At 30.3% G+C, this 15,517-nt stretch overlaps 2 protein-coding genes across 2 annotated transcripts; both read right to left on the bottom strand.

The window, feature by feature from the left end:
* Positions 1 to 3,583: 3,583 nt before the first annotated feature.
* On the bottom strand, positions 3,584 to 7,178 carry LOC128173227 (uncharacterized). The gene is made up of 4 exons (XM_052838947.1): positions 6,944 to 7,178; positions 4,582 to 4,810; positions 3,989 to 4,064; positions 3,584 to 3,750 (listed from the first exon to the last, which is right to left on the bottom strand). Exons 1-4 carry the CDS (start codon positions 7,046 to 7,048, stop codon positions 3,645 to 3,647), a joined length of 516 nt encoding a protein of 171 aa, XP_052694907.1. The 5' UTR covers positions 7,049 to 7,178; the 3' UTR covers positions 3,584 to 3,644.
* Positions 7,179 to 12,059: 4,881 nt separating this feature from the next.
* Positions 12,060 to 14,556, bottom strand: LOC128173223 (uncharacterized). Its single transcript, XM_052838944.1, has 3 exons — positions 14,387 to 14,556; positions 13,854 to 13,951; positions 12,060 to 13,248 (listed from the first exon to the last, which is right to left on the bottom strand). Exons 1-3 carry the CDS (start codon positions 14,552 to 14,554, stop codon positions 13,002 to 13,004), a joined length of 513 nt encoding a protein of 170 aa, XP_052694904.1. The 5' UTR covers positions 14,555 to 14,556; the 3' UTR covers positions 12,060 to 13,001.
* Between the last annotated feature and the right edge of the window lie 961 nt (positions 14,557 to 15,517).

Here is a 15,517-nt window from a genome sequence, read left to right as displayed (position 1 = left end):
CTTCAGTGCTTCTTGAATTCAGAATTGAATAAAATACTGACATCTTTAGGGGCGAATTTAATACATTAGAGCCTTCGTCGTTACATCCTATCGTTACCAGAAGCGATTAAAATCTTTTATAAGCTGTAATAATTGTAAGGTTTATTAGGTATGATATTGAATGCGGAATATGTATTTTTATCAAATTTGATTAATGCATATTTTGACAGCGCTAAGCTTGATGGAACCACAGCTAACGTATAATTGCAGTGAAGTTTATTTTCCTGACAGAAAATACCAAACTGATTACAAGGTTTATATGTTTCACCGAATGTCGAACCCGACTGTAAATGCATGTGGGGAAAATATAACACTTGTGTTGGCGCAGATAATTTTAATGCATTGATCATTAGAAAAGGAAAATAGAAAAGAAAAAAAAGATCCGACGTATTCCAAAGTCTTCCAAAAATGAGCAGCAAAGGGCGAAAATAAAGGGTGATAATACAAGAATGTAACGAAGGAGCGTGTCTGTGCTCATATCAGGGGTACAAAACATGTATTTTTATTCTATGAATTAATAAATGCATTTGTGACCCTTTATTATGAGTAATCAATATTATCTCAAATATTGCGAATTATTGATTGCCAAGAATGGTCCGCCATAAACATGACCGGAGTGTAAAACAGGGCAAAAATCTACTATAAAGTAGGTTTTCCACCGCGGGGGTAATCTTGCTATAAAAATGGGGAAGTCACTTTTAGTTTGTTTTTCCATTGTGAGCATCAGCTCACAACAAGGTCCAAATATTCAACCGCCAAATATTAATACAATGAAGCATGATCTCATAATTTACTGAATTATGCACAAAAATTCATCATGTTAGGTCATATTTTTATTTAAAATCTCGTCTTTACAAATTATTTAGAGTAAAGAAATTACCATTTCTTTCACAGAATAACTAGTGGCAAACATGATAAACTGATTTCAACGTGTTAATAAGTAAGTTTATCAACAACAAACCAACATTAGATTGAAACATAACAATACAGCACATTTGTAAACAAAAAAGGGATCGAGCTTTGTTTACAAAACAAATAATTTTAACATCTGTAACTCGCTCGTAACTCGATATTAAATTTTGACATAGCATTAAAAACATCCATATTGACCATTCTAGACATTAGAAATAAAGAGCTTAATGATATGGTTTACTATGCAATGCTGTGAGATTTGAATAAAAACGCCTCCATACACAGAAGGGTTCCACTCATTTTGAAGTAAAATAATAAGAAGCCAAAGTTTACCACAAATCTGCAATGTGAACATTTAGTTTTTCAAATAAAAACATTTAAAACCGAGTTAAAATAATGCTGTATGGTATGCTATGGTATGCTATGACAAATGAGATTTTATGAGATTGTATGCTATGGTATGAAATTCCAATGCTATGGTATGAGATTTCAATGATATGCTATGAGATTTCAATGCTATGCTATGACTGTATATAGGAACGATCATAATTTGTTTGTGTATGATAGTGATACCGGCTTTTCGGATAGTATTCTCCAATATAAGGGAAAACCCTCACAAACCAGGCAGAAAAATAAAATAAAACTCGCTATATTCGTGTCTTGATATAATTTAAGAAATAAAAAATACCTCGTGTTAAATTATACAATTTAGAAAAAACACAAGTTTCTTCATTTTATGTCTTACTCCCTGTGAAATGAAATTAAACTAGTACGTATAGATATTATTTGTCAGATGTATATACAGAGTAAAAAAGGAACGTCTACAAGTCTTTATAATTTTTAGAACGAATTTTGAAGAAACACATATTACATTCTTTATGAATAAAATGTAAAAAAGGAAATGAAAGTGATATCAAATGGTATTCAAAGGAGTTAATATTTTACATAAAAAGATAAAAAGGCGTTAAAAAAATAAACTTACCGTAAGGGCAACCATCAATATCGCAGAAAATTTGTGTGAATGGTTTTCGTACATCCTCTCAAATTTGAATTTCAATCATCTCTTGAATCTTGAAATTCCGATTATAGAAATGAGTGAACTGAACTTTATTTTTGTTTTAGAAAGTTTGAAAAGCAAATTCTACAATTTATATCAATATCTCTCGTTGGCACGGATGTTAGCGCGAGGGGGGTCATTGGTGTTGGGAAAGGCCGGAGTACCCGGAGAGAATCCACGTGTCCAAGCGGGCGACCGCATACCCAATCACATACAACCACTGTCGATCACAAGGATCGAACTCTGGTCGCAGCGGTGAAAAGAAAGTGCACTGTCCACTACGATATGTTGGAATCAGGGATGAAGTACAACAAAACTTACTTTGTATGATACGAAGCAGTAAAATCAACACTTGGAATATAATTGTACTACATGCCTTATTTCTATGTTTCGAATTTTTGACATGTCAGTGTCGCAACCATTGTGTTCATCAAATACGTGTTCGTTACCTGAAACATTATTTTTGATGAACATTGGTAAAATATAACAATCTTTTGCGTAAAATATAACAATCTTTTGCCTATTTCTGTGCACTTGAAACACTTTTTATTTTGTTTTCTTCTAATAAGATTTTCGTGTAAAAAGAACGTTTCTTTACCAGCATACAAAGTATAATGCTTCCAATGTTTGAACACGTTTTTAATAAATTCCGATGTACGTCTCCTTTGATACATTATGCAGGTGTGCAACCAGAATTTAGATATTTTGTTACTTAATAGAACTACTATTATCATCAATAGTAGATATCTGTTCTTTCTATATCTCTCTGTATTGTGTACGGATCTATGTGGTAATGGTAATCACTACTCACATTTTATAGCGACCTTCTTAAGATAATAGTTATTAATTTGATTATAAATCTACATATCTTTTAAAACATTGCAATTCCTAAATGATCATTAATAATCTTTTACTGTTAATATCCAAATGCTCGAGCTTTGTTGAGTGAAAAAACATGTATAATAGTGTAAGTTAATGAGATATTAAGTAAAAGTCTTATTCTTAATTTTTTATCCTTTCGTAAATTGGTATTCATTGAATAAATAATCATTGAAATGGATAAAGATAATAAAATTGGGTCAGTGAGTAGGAAAATAGTATTATTTGCAAAAATCTGATTTGACAGTTTATTTTTCTTACATATTTTTATTTTGGATATTGTTATCCTGATTGGTTTATTTTTTTAAGTGAAGATGGGGATGAGTTTTTCTAAAACATCGGTCTCGCCTAGTCATCTAGTCTCTTGTTCACACTTCAATTCATATCAGCGAACATATTTGATTGCATGTTTTGCAACTTGATACACGTAACATTTGAACGTCAAATCAAAGATTTTTGCATTCCTTTGAAAATCATTTTTATGGTAATTTCAATTTGAACTGCTTTGAATGATAGTTTACTTTGTTTTTAAAAATTCTTTTAAGAAAGATATACATAAAGTACCATTTGCTTCTACGTAAGCTATTGTGAAAATAATTGATGATTGGTTGCGTATAATTTCATTCGATAATTGTAATGTTGTGACTGCTATCGAAAATAAAAGAAAAAAGTACAATAAAGCGATAAATAATGCTGATATATTGTTTTATTTTATAATAATTTATAAACGTTGGAAGGTAAATTCAACAACATCCGACTAGTACTTTTTGTGTGGTCTTCCTGGGGGTGTTGATCCTCCACAGAAGGGAGTTACATTGACTCCTCCGACGAAAAATCGTGCAACACAGCTATTGCAAAAACCACTAAAATCAAAGATGTTATTATTGATAATGAGATAACCTTCATGTATATAAACAACATCAAAAATTAAACTTAAACTGACCAACAGACGGTAAGGTAAGGTAAGATAAGGTAAGACAAAGTAAGGTAAGGTATGGGTAAGGTAAGGTATGGGTAAGGTAAGGAATATGTCAGGTGACGTGAGGTAAGATGAGGTTGACATGCAAATAAATATATCGATATAAATATATTTGTACTTACACACAACGAGCTTGAGGAAAATTTCTACACCTTGATATCTGGCAAGTCGCAACAATACAAGTAAAGGAGTCGCAGCCTATAAATTGGTAAGCATCATTTAAATACATACAATGTGTATTAAGGCATACGATGTTTTCTTATGGTTTATAAAAAATAATAAAATCTGATAAAATCAATTGAATACCTATTGTAAACTTCATCAGGATAACTTAATCACGATTTATTCTCAATTCATTTTAAATGCCAGAATATGCAATTATAACTTTCATAGTAAAAACTGGACAGAGTTTAATATTTGTACTGAAATTGCTGTAAAAGATAGTGTTTTCATTAGAGGAAACCAAGATTACATTATATCTATGAATCATACAATGAATATGCATTAACATTTAAGAATGAATTAATAATAATAAGAAAAAAGAGATATAGCATTAAGCTTCACCAGTTTCACTAGTGCTTTATATACAACAATAAAATCAGTTGGTATCCTTAAACATTCTAGAAAGCAAGAATAAGCGTTCTGCAATAGATTATTTTTTAAATACATAAAAAAAAACAGTTTTCAAATATTGGGGGTTAGGTATAAATTTTACCCTCGGGAAGATTCAGATCACCACCATAATGAGGCTGTCCGATAAAAGGATAATTGGATCCACCATTTGGATAGCCTGGAAATGGATAGTTTGATCCTCGAAATGGATAGTTTGGTCCACCTTGTGGATATCCTGGGTATGGATAGTGAGAACCTCCACCACCACCATACGTATTGTAATGACCATAAGCTGTGTAGTCTGTGTTCGGAATACTTCTACAAGGAAAGCCCTGGAACCAAACACACGTTTTTAATACATAGTTTGCAAATAAGAGTATGATTTTTTTTTAATTTATTGACATATTCTGGATTTTTTTCAATTCATTTAAAGAAAAATACATTGTAAGTGTTATTTGTTGAAAATCTTAAATTTGATGCTTAGCATAGAATATTTAGGCTAAGAATATCTACGTAGCGGCTAGGCTAGCTTATCGTTTAACTACGTACCCTACGTAGCAGCTACGATCTTAACGCAGCCCTGATTTCACGTTACTTGTGAGGTCATTCAGGTATGACAGTTGAGAGACAGATATAGGCAGATGGATATATTTCTATCGCTAATGTTATCATGTTTTGTGTCATGGACGTATTTTCTTGACACTTTTCTGTTATAATATGATTGAAATGTTATACGTGGAATTGAGTCTGGTGTGTGAGTTTCCGGAAATATTGTTTCGATATATTGTTTGTAACATTGTTTACATGTTCCCGTGCATTCAAATATTCTTAAAGTTATATCGACAGATATGGATAACTATTTTTGATTTATATTAGAATATCGTCTGCCCATTTTGATATGTTGCTTTGAATCAGTTGTTTCATTACTTGGCCAATAAATTGTAGCGTCGTAACATTTGTGCAGACCGTGCTTGTGATGTTGGTTTTGGACAAAAACCATTGAGGTGATTAAAAAATAATCCTGTGCCACAACATCACAATTAGTCGAGGGCTACAGCTCCGGGGGCATTCATGTTGAACAGGAGAGAACCGTATGAAGAGACTGATCTTTAATGAACTCTTATATTGCCCGTGTAGATAACATTAGAGTCAATACTAGGTTGACACAAACCTTTAAATTTACATGTGTTTTTGGCAACATTTTCAAGTACATCAAATAATTATTATAAAAACACTAAAGTTGTCACATTTTTGCAGACCGTCTTTTCTTTTCTTTTTAATCCAAAGAGGCCCAATTACGCCAAAAACTGTTCAATCATTACCCAGAATCAAACTTGACCTTCACAAATGGATGATAAATCTGTATACAAATTTCATTTCATTATGTACAATCTCTACGAAGAAAATAAACCTAAATTGTTGGAGGACAGATTGACCGACTGGTTTGACTGGTATGTCAAGTATTTATGTGTGTTTTAAAGATAGTTATTATTTTCTTTTTATTAAAACGATTATCATTGATATTTTTTACCACCACCCCCAAAAAAAACAACAACAAAAAATAAAAAAAAAATAAAAAAAATAAATAAATAAAAAAACAAAACAAAACAAAAACACATATAAAATCGAATGTGACTAGTGTGACTAACTTTACAACAAATGTGAGTGTGCCATTTATTGATTCCAAATAATTTTGTTTTCTTTGCCCCCCACCCCCTCCCCCCAAAAGGATTTTTTTTAAAAATGCCTTTAGTGGTATTTAGAGATGACTGGCTGAGCCACGTTGCATTGTGCTTATCAAAATAAGGATGATTAAATCTTTTTCTTTTTTTTAAATATCGAATTTCAGACATATGATTATTTACATTATTTTAATGTGTACAATATTTACTTTAAAAATATTGATAAAAACGAATGACATAGAAATTTAATAATATAGAGAAAACTAACAAAAGATGTTTGCGAAACAATTATGCCCCCATCCTCCTCGCACTCTAGACCTCTGCGAAGAAAATAAACGAAATTTGCAAATAGGTAGCATTTTCTTTTTAATCCCAAGAGACCCAATTATGTCAAAATCTGCTCAATCATTACTCAGAATCAAACTTGACCTTCACAATTGGATGATAAATCTGTATAAAAATTTCATTTTATTATGTGCAACCTATGCGAAGAAAATACTAGTAAACAGAAACCGGAAGTTGTTGGATGACCAACCGACCAACCGACTGACCAACAGACCGACATACAGATTGACAGCAGTAAAGCAATAGGATCTTCTTCTTTTTTGAAAAAGGGCATAATAAAGCAGAAATTCTTTTCTCTTACATACGAGAAAAAACTATTTTCACTACTCTAAGGTTAGAAGAGAAGAAAAGCAAAATGTGTACATGACAATAGAATAAAAATAATGAAAGTTATAGCATGTTAAATAAAAAAAAAGGAATATATATATTCAGCCTTACCATTAGGGCTACCACCAACACAAGTACTGATATAGTTGTTTCCATGGCTTCTAGATTTCTCGGAATAAAGATTTTGATCACAGAGGATCTTATATAAGAGCACATCGCCAAAAACAAGTCGCCCTTTCACTACATTCGTGCATAGAATTCAACAAATGTATCAATTTGATATAAGTTTAACTCAGTATCACGTGCTTAAATTAATTTTAATTGAATCATTAGGAGATAAATGATATTTATGAAGTTTCCGCATTCAGATGTTTATAATAGGTTATCATATGAGAACCAGTGATGTTTCTAGTTATTGTTTCTTTTTATATTAATTAACCTCACCTGCAAAGTCTTTCTATTGATAAGATGCGTTAATGAGGGTTTGTCTGACTTAACATATGATTAAATTTTATTTTAAAAAAACATCATGCGCCATTTAGTCTCTTTATTTTAAAAAAATCATTTATAAATTAATTATTCTTTGCTTGTTAAAACTGGCTGTATGGGGGACAAACAACAATGTATTTTAAGTATGACATTTAATGCAAAAAGGAGGTTCCCCATCATAGACTTTGAATTAAATGTACCATGCAAAAAGGAATAAAAATATTTTAAGTCGGTAATATATCTTTTTTATTCTCTTTTATACTAGTACGTTGTTTTATAGAAAGCATGCTTTCTTATAAGCTGGATTTGTAGATATAATGAAAAAATTGTTCTGCTACAAGAGATTATAATTCATCAATGGAAAGTATATTTTAATTGGATTTTTCCTTTTCTCATAATTCTTCATTTAAATGATTATTAGATTTAATGAAAAGAATTTCAAGATGACTTAAAATCTAAAAACGATATAATCGAATGAAAAATAGTGTATAGCAATCTAACCTCATTCTATCACTAAAACGTCATTTAAAGAATGAAGAATTCATATTTCATATTTACCGCGTTTATTATGTTTAAAATTGGGGAATGGCTTTATTCAGTTTAAGATCCGCTCCTGAATTCTCATTGGCTGTCCCATAATAAAATCGATCAAGGTTTGTATATATGGCGGACAAATTCAACTTTAGTTGTTGACATACGCGACAATTATACACTACAATGTTTGAGTTCAGGTAAGAAATGCAAATGCAAATGTTATTGTCATTTATATACGATTCAAATCGAAATAGCTGCGGGAGTGAATCATGTGCACCCCCACAATTGCATAATTACAGAGATCCTATGGAGTTGTAGCCCCCCCCCCACCCCCACCCCCCCCAAAAAAAATAAAAAATAAAAAACAATCGGCTACATTATTGCATATAGGAACTATTATGCCTCCTTCTAATTTTTAAGCTTTATCGAATCATACCAAGGCTAAATACGTATTTTGGGGATAATGAAATCACATTTTGTTTCATGATTTTTTTTTAAAGTTTGAAGTGTTGCTATACAATGAGCACTCATTATAAACAATACATTAATACATAACTATGTTATCTATATTTGAAATTTACAGAGGGAATATCATACATTAAGACAGTAATTTATGATTTAATAAATGTGCCTATTGCTTTCGATGGAAAAAAATGTCAAAGGTAAAATCCTCTTTCAATTTTTTTTTCATTTATGCTGTAGCTTTATTGTTTGGAAGTCATTGACAGACTGTATGTTGATATAGTGACAAGCTCACCTGTATTCATAAATACATGTATTATTTTTAAGATATAAAACATGGCCTTTGCATTTTCAACCCCCTCGAATCCCATGTGTGTAAACAATTACAAGACGAAAACAAATCGGAGCTTTCCACACTCGTGTTTTGAATATTTTGGTTTAATTGATTTTGTTTTTCTAAAACGATCATAGTTTCAAGGTGGGAGTTTAATTAATAACGATCATTAATTTAACATTTTTTTTGCTTTATGTGCTGGTTTGTCAAATAACTATTTCTGAGTTCATGCATGGAGATGTCAAAGTTTTCTGAAAAATTGCTGGTGACTAATTGCATTATAAATAGGGTCCTTCCTCTTCATTTAGATATACTGTCAGCTACAGAATTAATTTCTTTACAAAAAGTGTTCACAATTAATTCAGTTCCTATCATCTTTGAAATCAAAACTCTTCGCACAAATACAGTGGAATAATTGAATTTCATAGTATTTTTCGTGGTATTCGAGGGTAGCCCCACCCCCCTCCCTTCGAATTACATCCTTTAGGAAAACAATTTTTGAAATAGTCATCTTTTTTACTGAAACTGAAAACAGACGTCACCTCGAAATTACATCTTCATGAATAAGCCCCCCCCCCCCCCCCCCCGAAAAAACCCCAATCCACGATAAATGGCCACCAAAAATTATTGAATCCACAGTAAACGTTTTTTTAAATATCACTAATTAAATCCCTATGTTTACCTAAATTTAAAAAAATGAAAATAATAATGTCCGTCCTGAATATTTCAAAAATAATTCAACTGTAAGATCAATTCATCAAGAAAATATTTAATTGTCTACTGATACCTGCAAAAATAAGTATATAATTAAAGATTATGACCGAACATTAATGGAACTTTTGCTGAAATACAAAAAAAAAATGTAAACACAGATTAACCAAAAAATTGTAATTACAATGTAAATATATTAATCAATTAAATGATAAATAAATACATGTTTTAGTCATCTGGAATATATTTTCTTTTCTTTTTAATTTTTTCTTTTATCTTAATAGCGAAAATAATTTTTAAATGACTACATGTATATATGATAAGGGCCTAAAATGGCCCCTTAAGATGAACATTATCATTTTACTATCATTCTTTGTTTTCTTAGTACAGATATGTATGTGATGTGTTTACATAATATTCATTTTGGTTCAAGTGCCCACAATTTAGAATAATGACATTGTAAAGACAACCTTTTCCCACCATTTTTGCATTTTTAGCGTAAAACAGCTTGTTTTCAAGCATTTTTTCCTTCCGAAAACATAGAGCGCATTCTTGAACAAATAAAATATTTTAATCAGAGATGTATCTAGCCAAGACTAATAAGTGACAAAAATATTTTCCTTGTTCAAGCATGCGCTCTATATTTCCCATTCGTAAATAGATAAGAAAAATGTCAATTTTTTGCTGATTTTGATTGAATTATAGAAATGGCGTCACTTCCGACGTCATATACTGCCAGTGAGTGCAAACAAATCAAATAAATAGATGAAAGATATATTTTATATCAATTCTTCTAAAAAATTAGTTAACATTTTATTGTACCCGAAACACTTAAAAAATGGCGAATTATGGGGGCCAAATTTAACTCTTATCATATATAGTTCTTTGTTGTTTAGTATGGTAAGTAAAAGTAATTTAGAATGTTTAGACACAAAATACACAGGTAAATTGAATTTCCAAACAAAATATTATGCATTTCACTGTATTTTTTGTACAGCCTTGTAACCTTGTCATAATGATGTGTCTGTTTTATTTTTTATGACAAAAAATAAAAAATAAAACAGTGGTGCTCTAAAGACACATCATTATGACAAGGTTACAAGGCTATATGTTAATTGGTGTTTATTTCAACAAAAGTTTCATTAATGTTTAACTTCCTCATTTAAAACTTTCACAGGATGAAGCTCTGTCATTCAGTCAACTAAAATGTGACTGAATGATTACTGAAAGGTGGAGGAATGGCATAGCTATTCAGTCACCTTTCCAGACCATTCAGTTAACATTCAGTTGACTGAATGGCAGAGGTTTATCCTGTGTGTAGGTAAATAATAAGTAGATCTTTCAAATTAAAAAAAATTGGGAGTTTGTTACGGATTTTTAATAGTAACGTTGAAAGTAGATTTTTTTAATGTATATGTATATTGAATGTTAATTCTATTCTTAAAGAAAAGTTTTACACTTAAGTGGATAATTCAAAGTGTCAAAGTGGAAAATTCATCAAAGGTATTATTTTATGATTTATCATGATTCTGGCAATTTTTAAAATGAAATATTTTTTACTAGAAGATAGATTTTCAGTTCAATTGAACATGAATAATGAATACACTAAAAAATCTTTTTAAACAAGATTTTTTAAATTCTCATGATCTATAAAATCAAATGTCATTTCCTAGAAGATTGGTTTTTATTTCAATTCCACATAAATATTGAATACTATTAAAAAATTAATTTTAGACACAATACATGTTGATTTTGTTGGGCTTTTAGTTTTGACAGTGTTTAGATCATTAATATTATCTGAAAATTTTTTGGTTAATTTGATAGTACGGAATTCATGGTATTCCCAAATTAAAGAAAAGCAATTTTATATTAGATGGCAATGAAAAAAAAAATAATTTATCAAATTTTAGAAAAATAAAAAAAGTTACATTATGACTTTGGCATCATGGAATTTAATGACCATAAATCAAAATCGTAACGATTATATCTTACTTTTGACTGCCTTTGAACAAATGGCAAATAATGAACATCAACAGTAAACATTTTGTTTTACAAGTTTTAATTTTGGTAAAAAACCGTGGCCTCATAATACTCTAAGAATGACGTCACAATGCTCAAATGGAGTAATATTTTTCTACTATGTATGGAATATACATGATTTCAATATTACATTACTCGTCTAAAATGAATAGAGAAGAAATTGAAGTTTTGCATAATGATACAGGATTAATCAATCATCAGAACTTGTCAACTTATCATAGAAAAAACTGATTAAGCTTTATTTCAAAATATTTAATAAGGAAAGATATCAATCATCATATCGACAATTGGGGGTAAAGAAATTGGATGTATAGGTATGAATTCTTTTAGCATTCATAATAATAACATAAAGGAAAAATATTGCATGTTTTCTTATTATATTCAAGATCTATTTTAAGTGCAAATGACGGATGAAATATTTGGAAAAGATGATATCTTAAAGCGGAGCTGAATCCACTGTTTGTACGTTTGTCCGAACGGGGCCTCTTTCTTTCTCTCTCTCTCTCTCTCTCTCTCTCTCTCTCTCTCTCTCATAACAATCTCTGATTTCCTTCCAAAAGTAATATTCTCTACCAATTCTATCCTAACAAATGCCATCTTTAAACAAATTCAATGGTTTTAAAGTTTCTATCTAAATTCTTATACAAGTACAAGGAAGGAGGCAGAACATTTTTTATTCAATACATACAAATGTACAATAAATTACAGTGTGGCAAGAAGTTACAGAAGTTTTTTTTTTAAGTTCATAAACGTTAAAATAAACAGCAGACTGACTCCGGAATTCTGGAATTGAAAAACGTTTTTGGAATATTTTTGTTATTTTTATAATGAATATTATTTGTTTTTAAATCTGAACAACGCCTTATGTACATCTACAACATAAAAGAATATCATTCACAATAAAAATGTACATTTTTCTTTTCATGATGAATAGTTAGCTAATTTTAGCAAAAACTACGATCATAAAAATAAGATACATAACTATGTATTTTTACATGGCACTGTTTGATATGTTGAATTTTAATTTCGCTTCATTGTAATTGACAAACTTTATGATAAATCTAAAAGCATTAAGATAAATTTGCGGAGATATTTGAATGGGTTGACAGAAATAGTTGAAATTGCTTTTATATGATAAATGATTATACAATACATGTAATATTTACAAACATTTAATCCGAGATATATTCAAAGTTGTTTGTATACGTCTGTTTTAATTTAATGTATTACACGTAAGTACGTATGTCAAAGCAAACGAAATGATAATCTCATTCTAAAACACATTTTAACATGATACAAATGTAAAGATTCATAATAACAATTTTCTTTATTTGTATTTATTTTAAGAACTATTTCTACCTTCTACTGCTTAAAACTAACTTTTGGTTATCATTATTACCCATATTTTTAAAACACTTAACTTTGTTACGTAAGTTGATCTACAAACTTAATTGTTCATTTCAGCACTATTTCTAGAAACGTACTCGATTTGTAGGATCATTTGAAACATGCTTACCTACACATAAAGCTGCAATTTCAAATCAATCCACAAAAATTGCTGCCCACGAATATTATATGATACCACATTAGTGCATATTTTTATTTCTTTTCACACATGTTACAACGAGACGCTCCCGCTTGCCCTCTCTCAATCAAGTAATTCCGAAGGAAATCCTCGTAAGTCACTTTACCATCAAAACCTATTTTAAGGTTATAGATCTTTTCCTTATGCTCCTCTGTAAACTGATCTCCCATTATTTGCTCGTAACGCTGCAATATTTGTTTTCTAGTTGCTGTATCACTCCCGTCGGCGAACGTCATGAAGAAATCTCTGTGTCGGGATGTACTAAAATAGTGGTAAACATATTCATTGACATAAGGGAGTTTAGAATTCATGATGAATTAAAGTTACATATAATCTTTCTTTAAAATTGATATGTTATTCTGTAATTTTTACAAAGAAATTTTCTGATGAAGGAGATTTATTTACACTGTAGTATAAAGAGGCCACTGTCATTGAGCCCTTTCAATAGTTACACTCTAACCACTCTGCACGTCATTTACGTGACATAGTTTTTCTTAATTTCCGATCTATTTAAAAGCAAAATAATAATGAAAAGACAAGTCCACGGGAAGGGAAATCCATTTAAAAAGGGGAATGTTTACTTTCGTAAATTCGCTAAATTTGGTTATTCATATTTTTAAAGAATTTCTCACGACTTTTAGCAATAAATGGAAACAGTTTATAATTAAAAGCCGTTCAATAAAAATGATGTGATAATTCTGTATGATTCATGCATATAGAAATTAACACCGATATTACTTACATCTGATACTATATGTACACCATTATATGCTGAATGAACAGGGACCCTGAAACCTATGTCTTATGACTTATGTTTTATGTATAGAACTGATATTAACACAATAAATAATTATATAATAGAATACCGTTCCTTGACCCCCGGGCGACTCATGACATCCATATGTAGCTCCATAGTAATGTTCTTTGATCTATCTCTTCCCTGTATTATAGATCCTAACAGCTCCTGAAAGAAAATAATCAATAGTTTATAAATTTTTCGGTTACAATAAAACATATCATTTGTATGTCACTTCTTTCAACTGTAACGAGTAACAAATGACGTTACATGCAATAAACCAAACATTTGGGTATATTTGCACGCAATACATTTGTATAATACATTTGTCATTCAAGTACAATGTACCTTTAGATAACTTTATATACATTTAAGGGAAACTTGTTTTGGAGAGTAAATGAAAATGTTGCAATCTAAAAACATTATTCTATTAAGTTTTCATTTGTTTCATGGTAAAAAAATTTATAATCGGCCATTGTATAATTACAGTTTGAATGTCAATTATTATACCGTCTTTCAATGATACATGTATTTGCAATTTTCTGGCAGCTGAGTTGTGTCTATCCCGGAAATGTCCGAAAAAGTTTTATAATGTATACTTACAATTATTTCGGAGCTATCTCCATATTGGAGGAATTCAAAGAGGTTAACATATTCCTCAGTTGTTAGATACCCACGGTTCTGCTTGTCCCAGGCAATAAACTCAGCTTCAAAAAAATGTGTCTGGTGGTTGTCCGAGGCCTTATGTCCTTTCTTGTTTAAATTTGCCATAAAAAAATAATTACTCCGTCAATATGAATTCAATTTAGTATAGACTTATAGACTTACTAGAGTTATAGACGATTTTGCATTTGTTAAATACCCGGTCCTTACGTTTCAACAGGTTAAAAGAAGCTATAAAGAATTAAAAATTGTCTTAAAACGAATCTATTAAATAGTTTCTATATGCAACATTTTCCACGAAACCTAAAACTTATAATTTGTCAGGGCTATTTATGTCTCATTAAGTATTTTTAGTTAAAAGGCATATAAACTATGCAAATGGGTTTCCCAATATTTGATGATGAATAGTACACATTTTACAACAAGAATCTATTTTCTGTTTTCAAGAACAAAATAACTTTTCGTTTTTTAAGTTCATATTGAAAACAGATTACTATCATTTATTGATACACCCCCCCCCCCTTTAAAAAGATTAAATAATTTTTATGGACAAATTTCTAAAAATTGTCTTAAAACGAAGCTATTTGAATAGTTTCTATATTTGTCTAGTCCACTACAGTACAGGCAACGCGGATCCCGTGTTTCCCGCGCCCCGTCACGGTATAAACACATCGAGGTGATCGGCCAGGTGAGACAGGTATACCGCGTTCCCATCACGGTAAACTCATCATCTACCTGTCCCCGCCACGGTAAAATTATCGATTGAAAAGTATCGTATACAAGCGGGAGTTATCTCCCCGAATGACAAATCAATTGCATGTTTCTTTATATTTAATGACGATATTTAACCAGATTTTGACAGAGATTATAATCGAAATACTTAAAGTCTTTTTTTTACTATTTTTTTTTATTTCATAGCTATTAAATAAATTATAAAAATATTTAATTTAATACTTCTGCAGCAATTGCAAATAAAATATTTTCGAATCCATTATCATATTTTAAGAAGGTCGTTAAATTAAAAATTATCATGAAATGATTTTAATTGCCAATAAAATTATAAATGTATAC

Source organism: Crassostrea angulata, chromosome 2, assembly GCF_025612915.1.
Source record: "Crassostrea angulata isolate pt1a10 chromosome 2, ASM2561291v2, whole genome shotgun sequence".
In the NCBI taxonomy this organism is placed as follows: Eukaryota; Metazoa; Mollusca; class Bivalvia; order Ostreida; family Ostreidae; genus Magallana; species Magallana angulata.
This window is presented reverse-complemented; position numbering and strand designations above follow the sequence as displayed.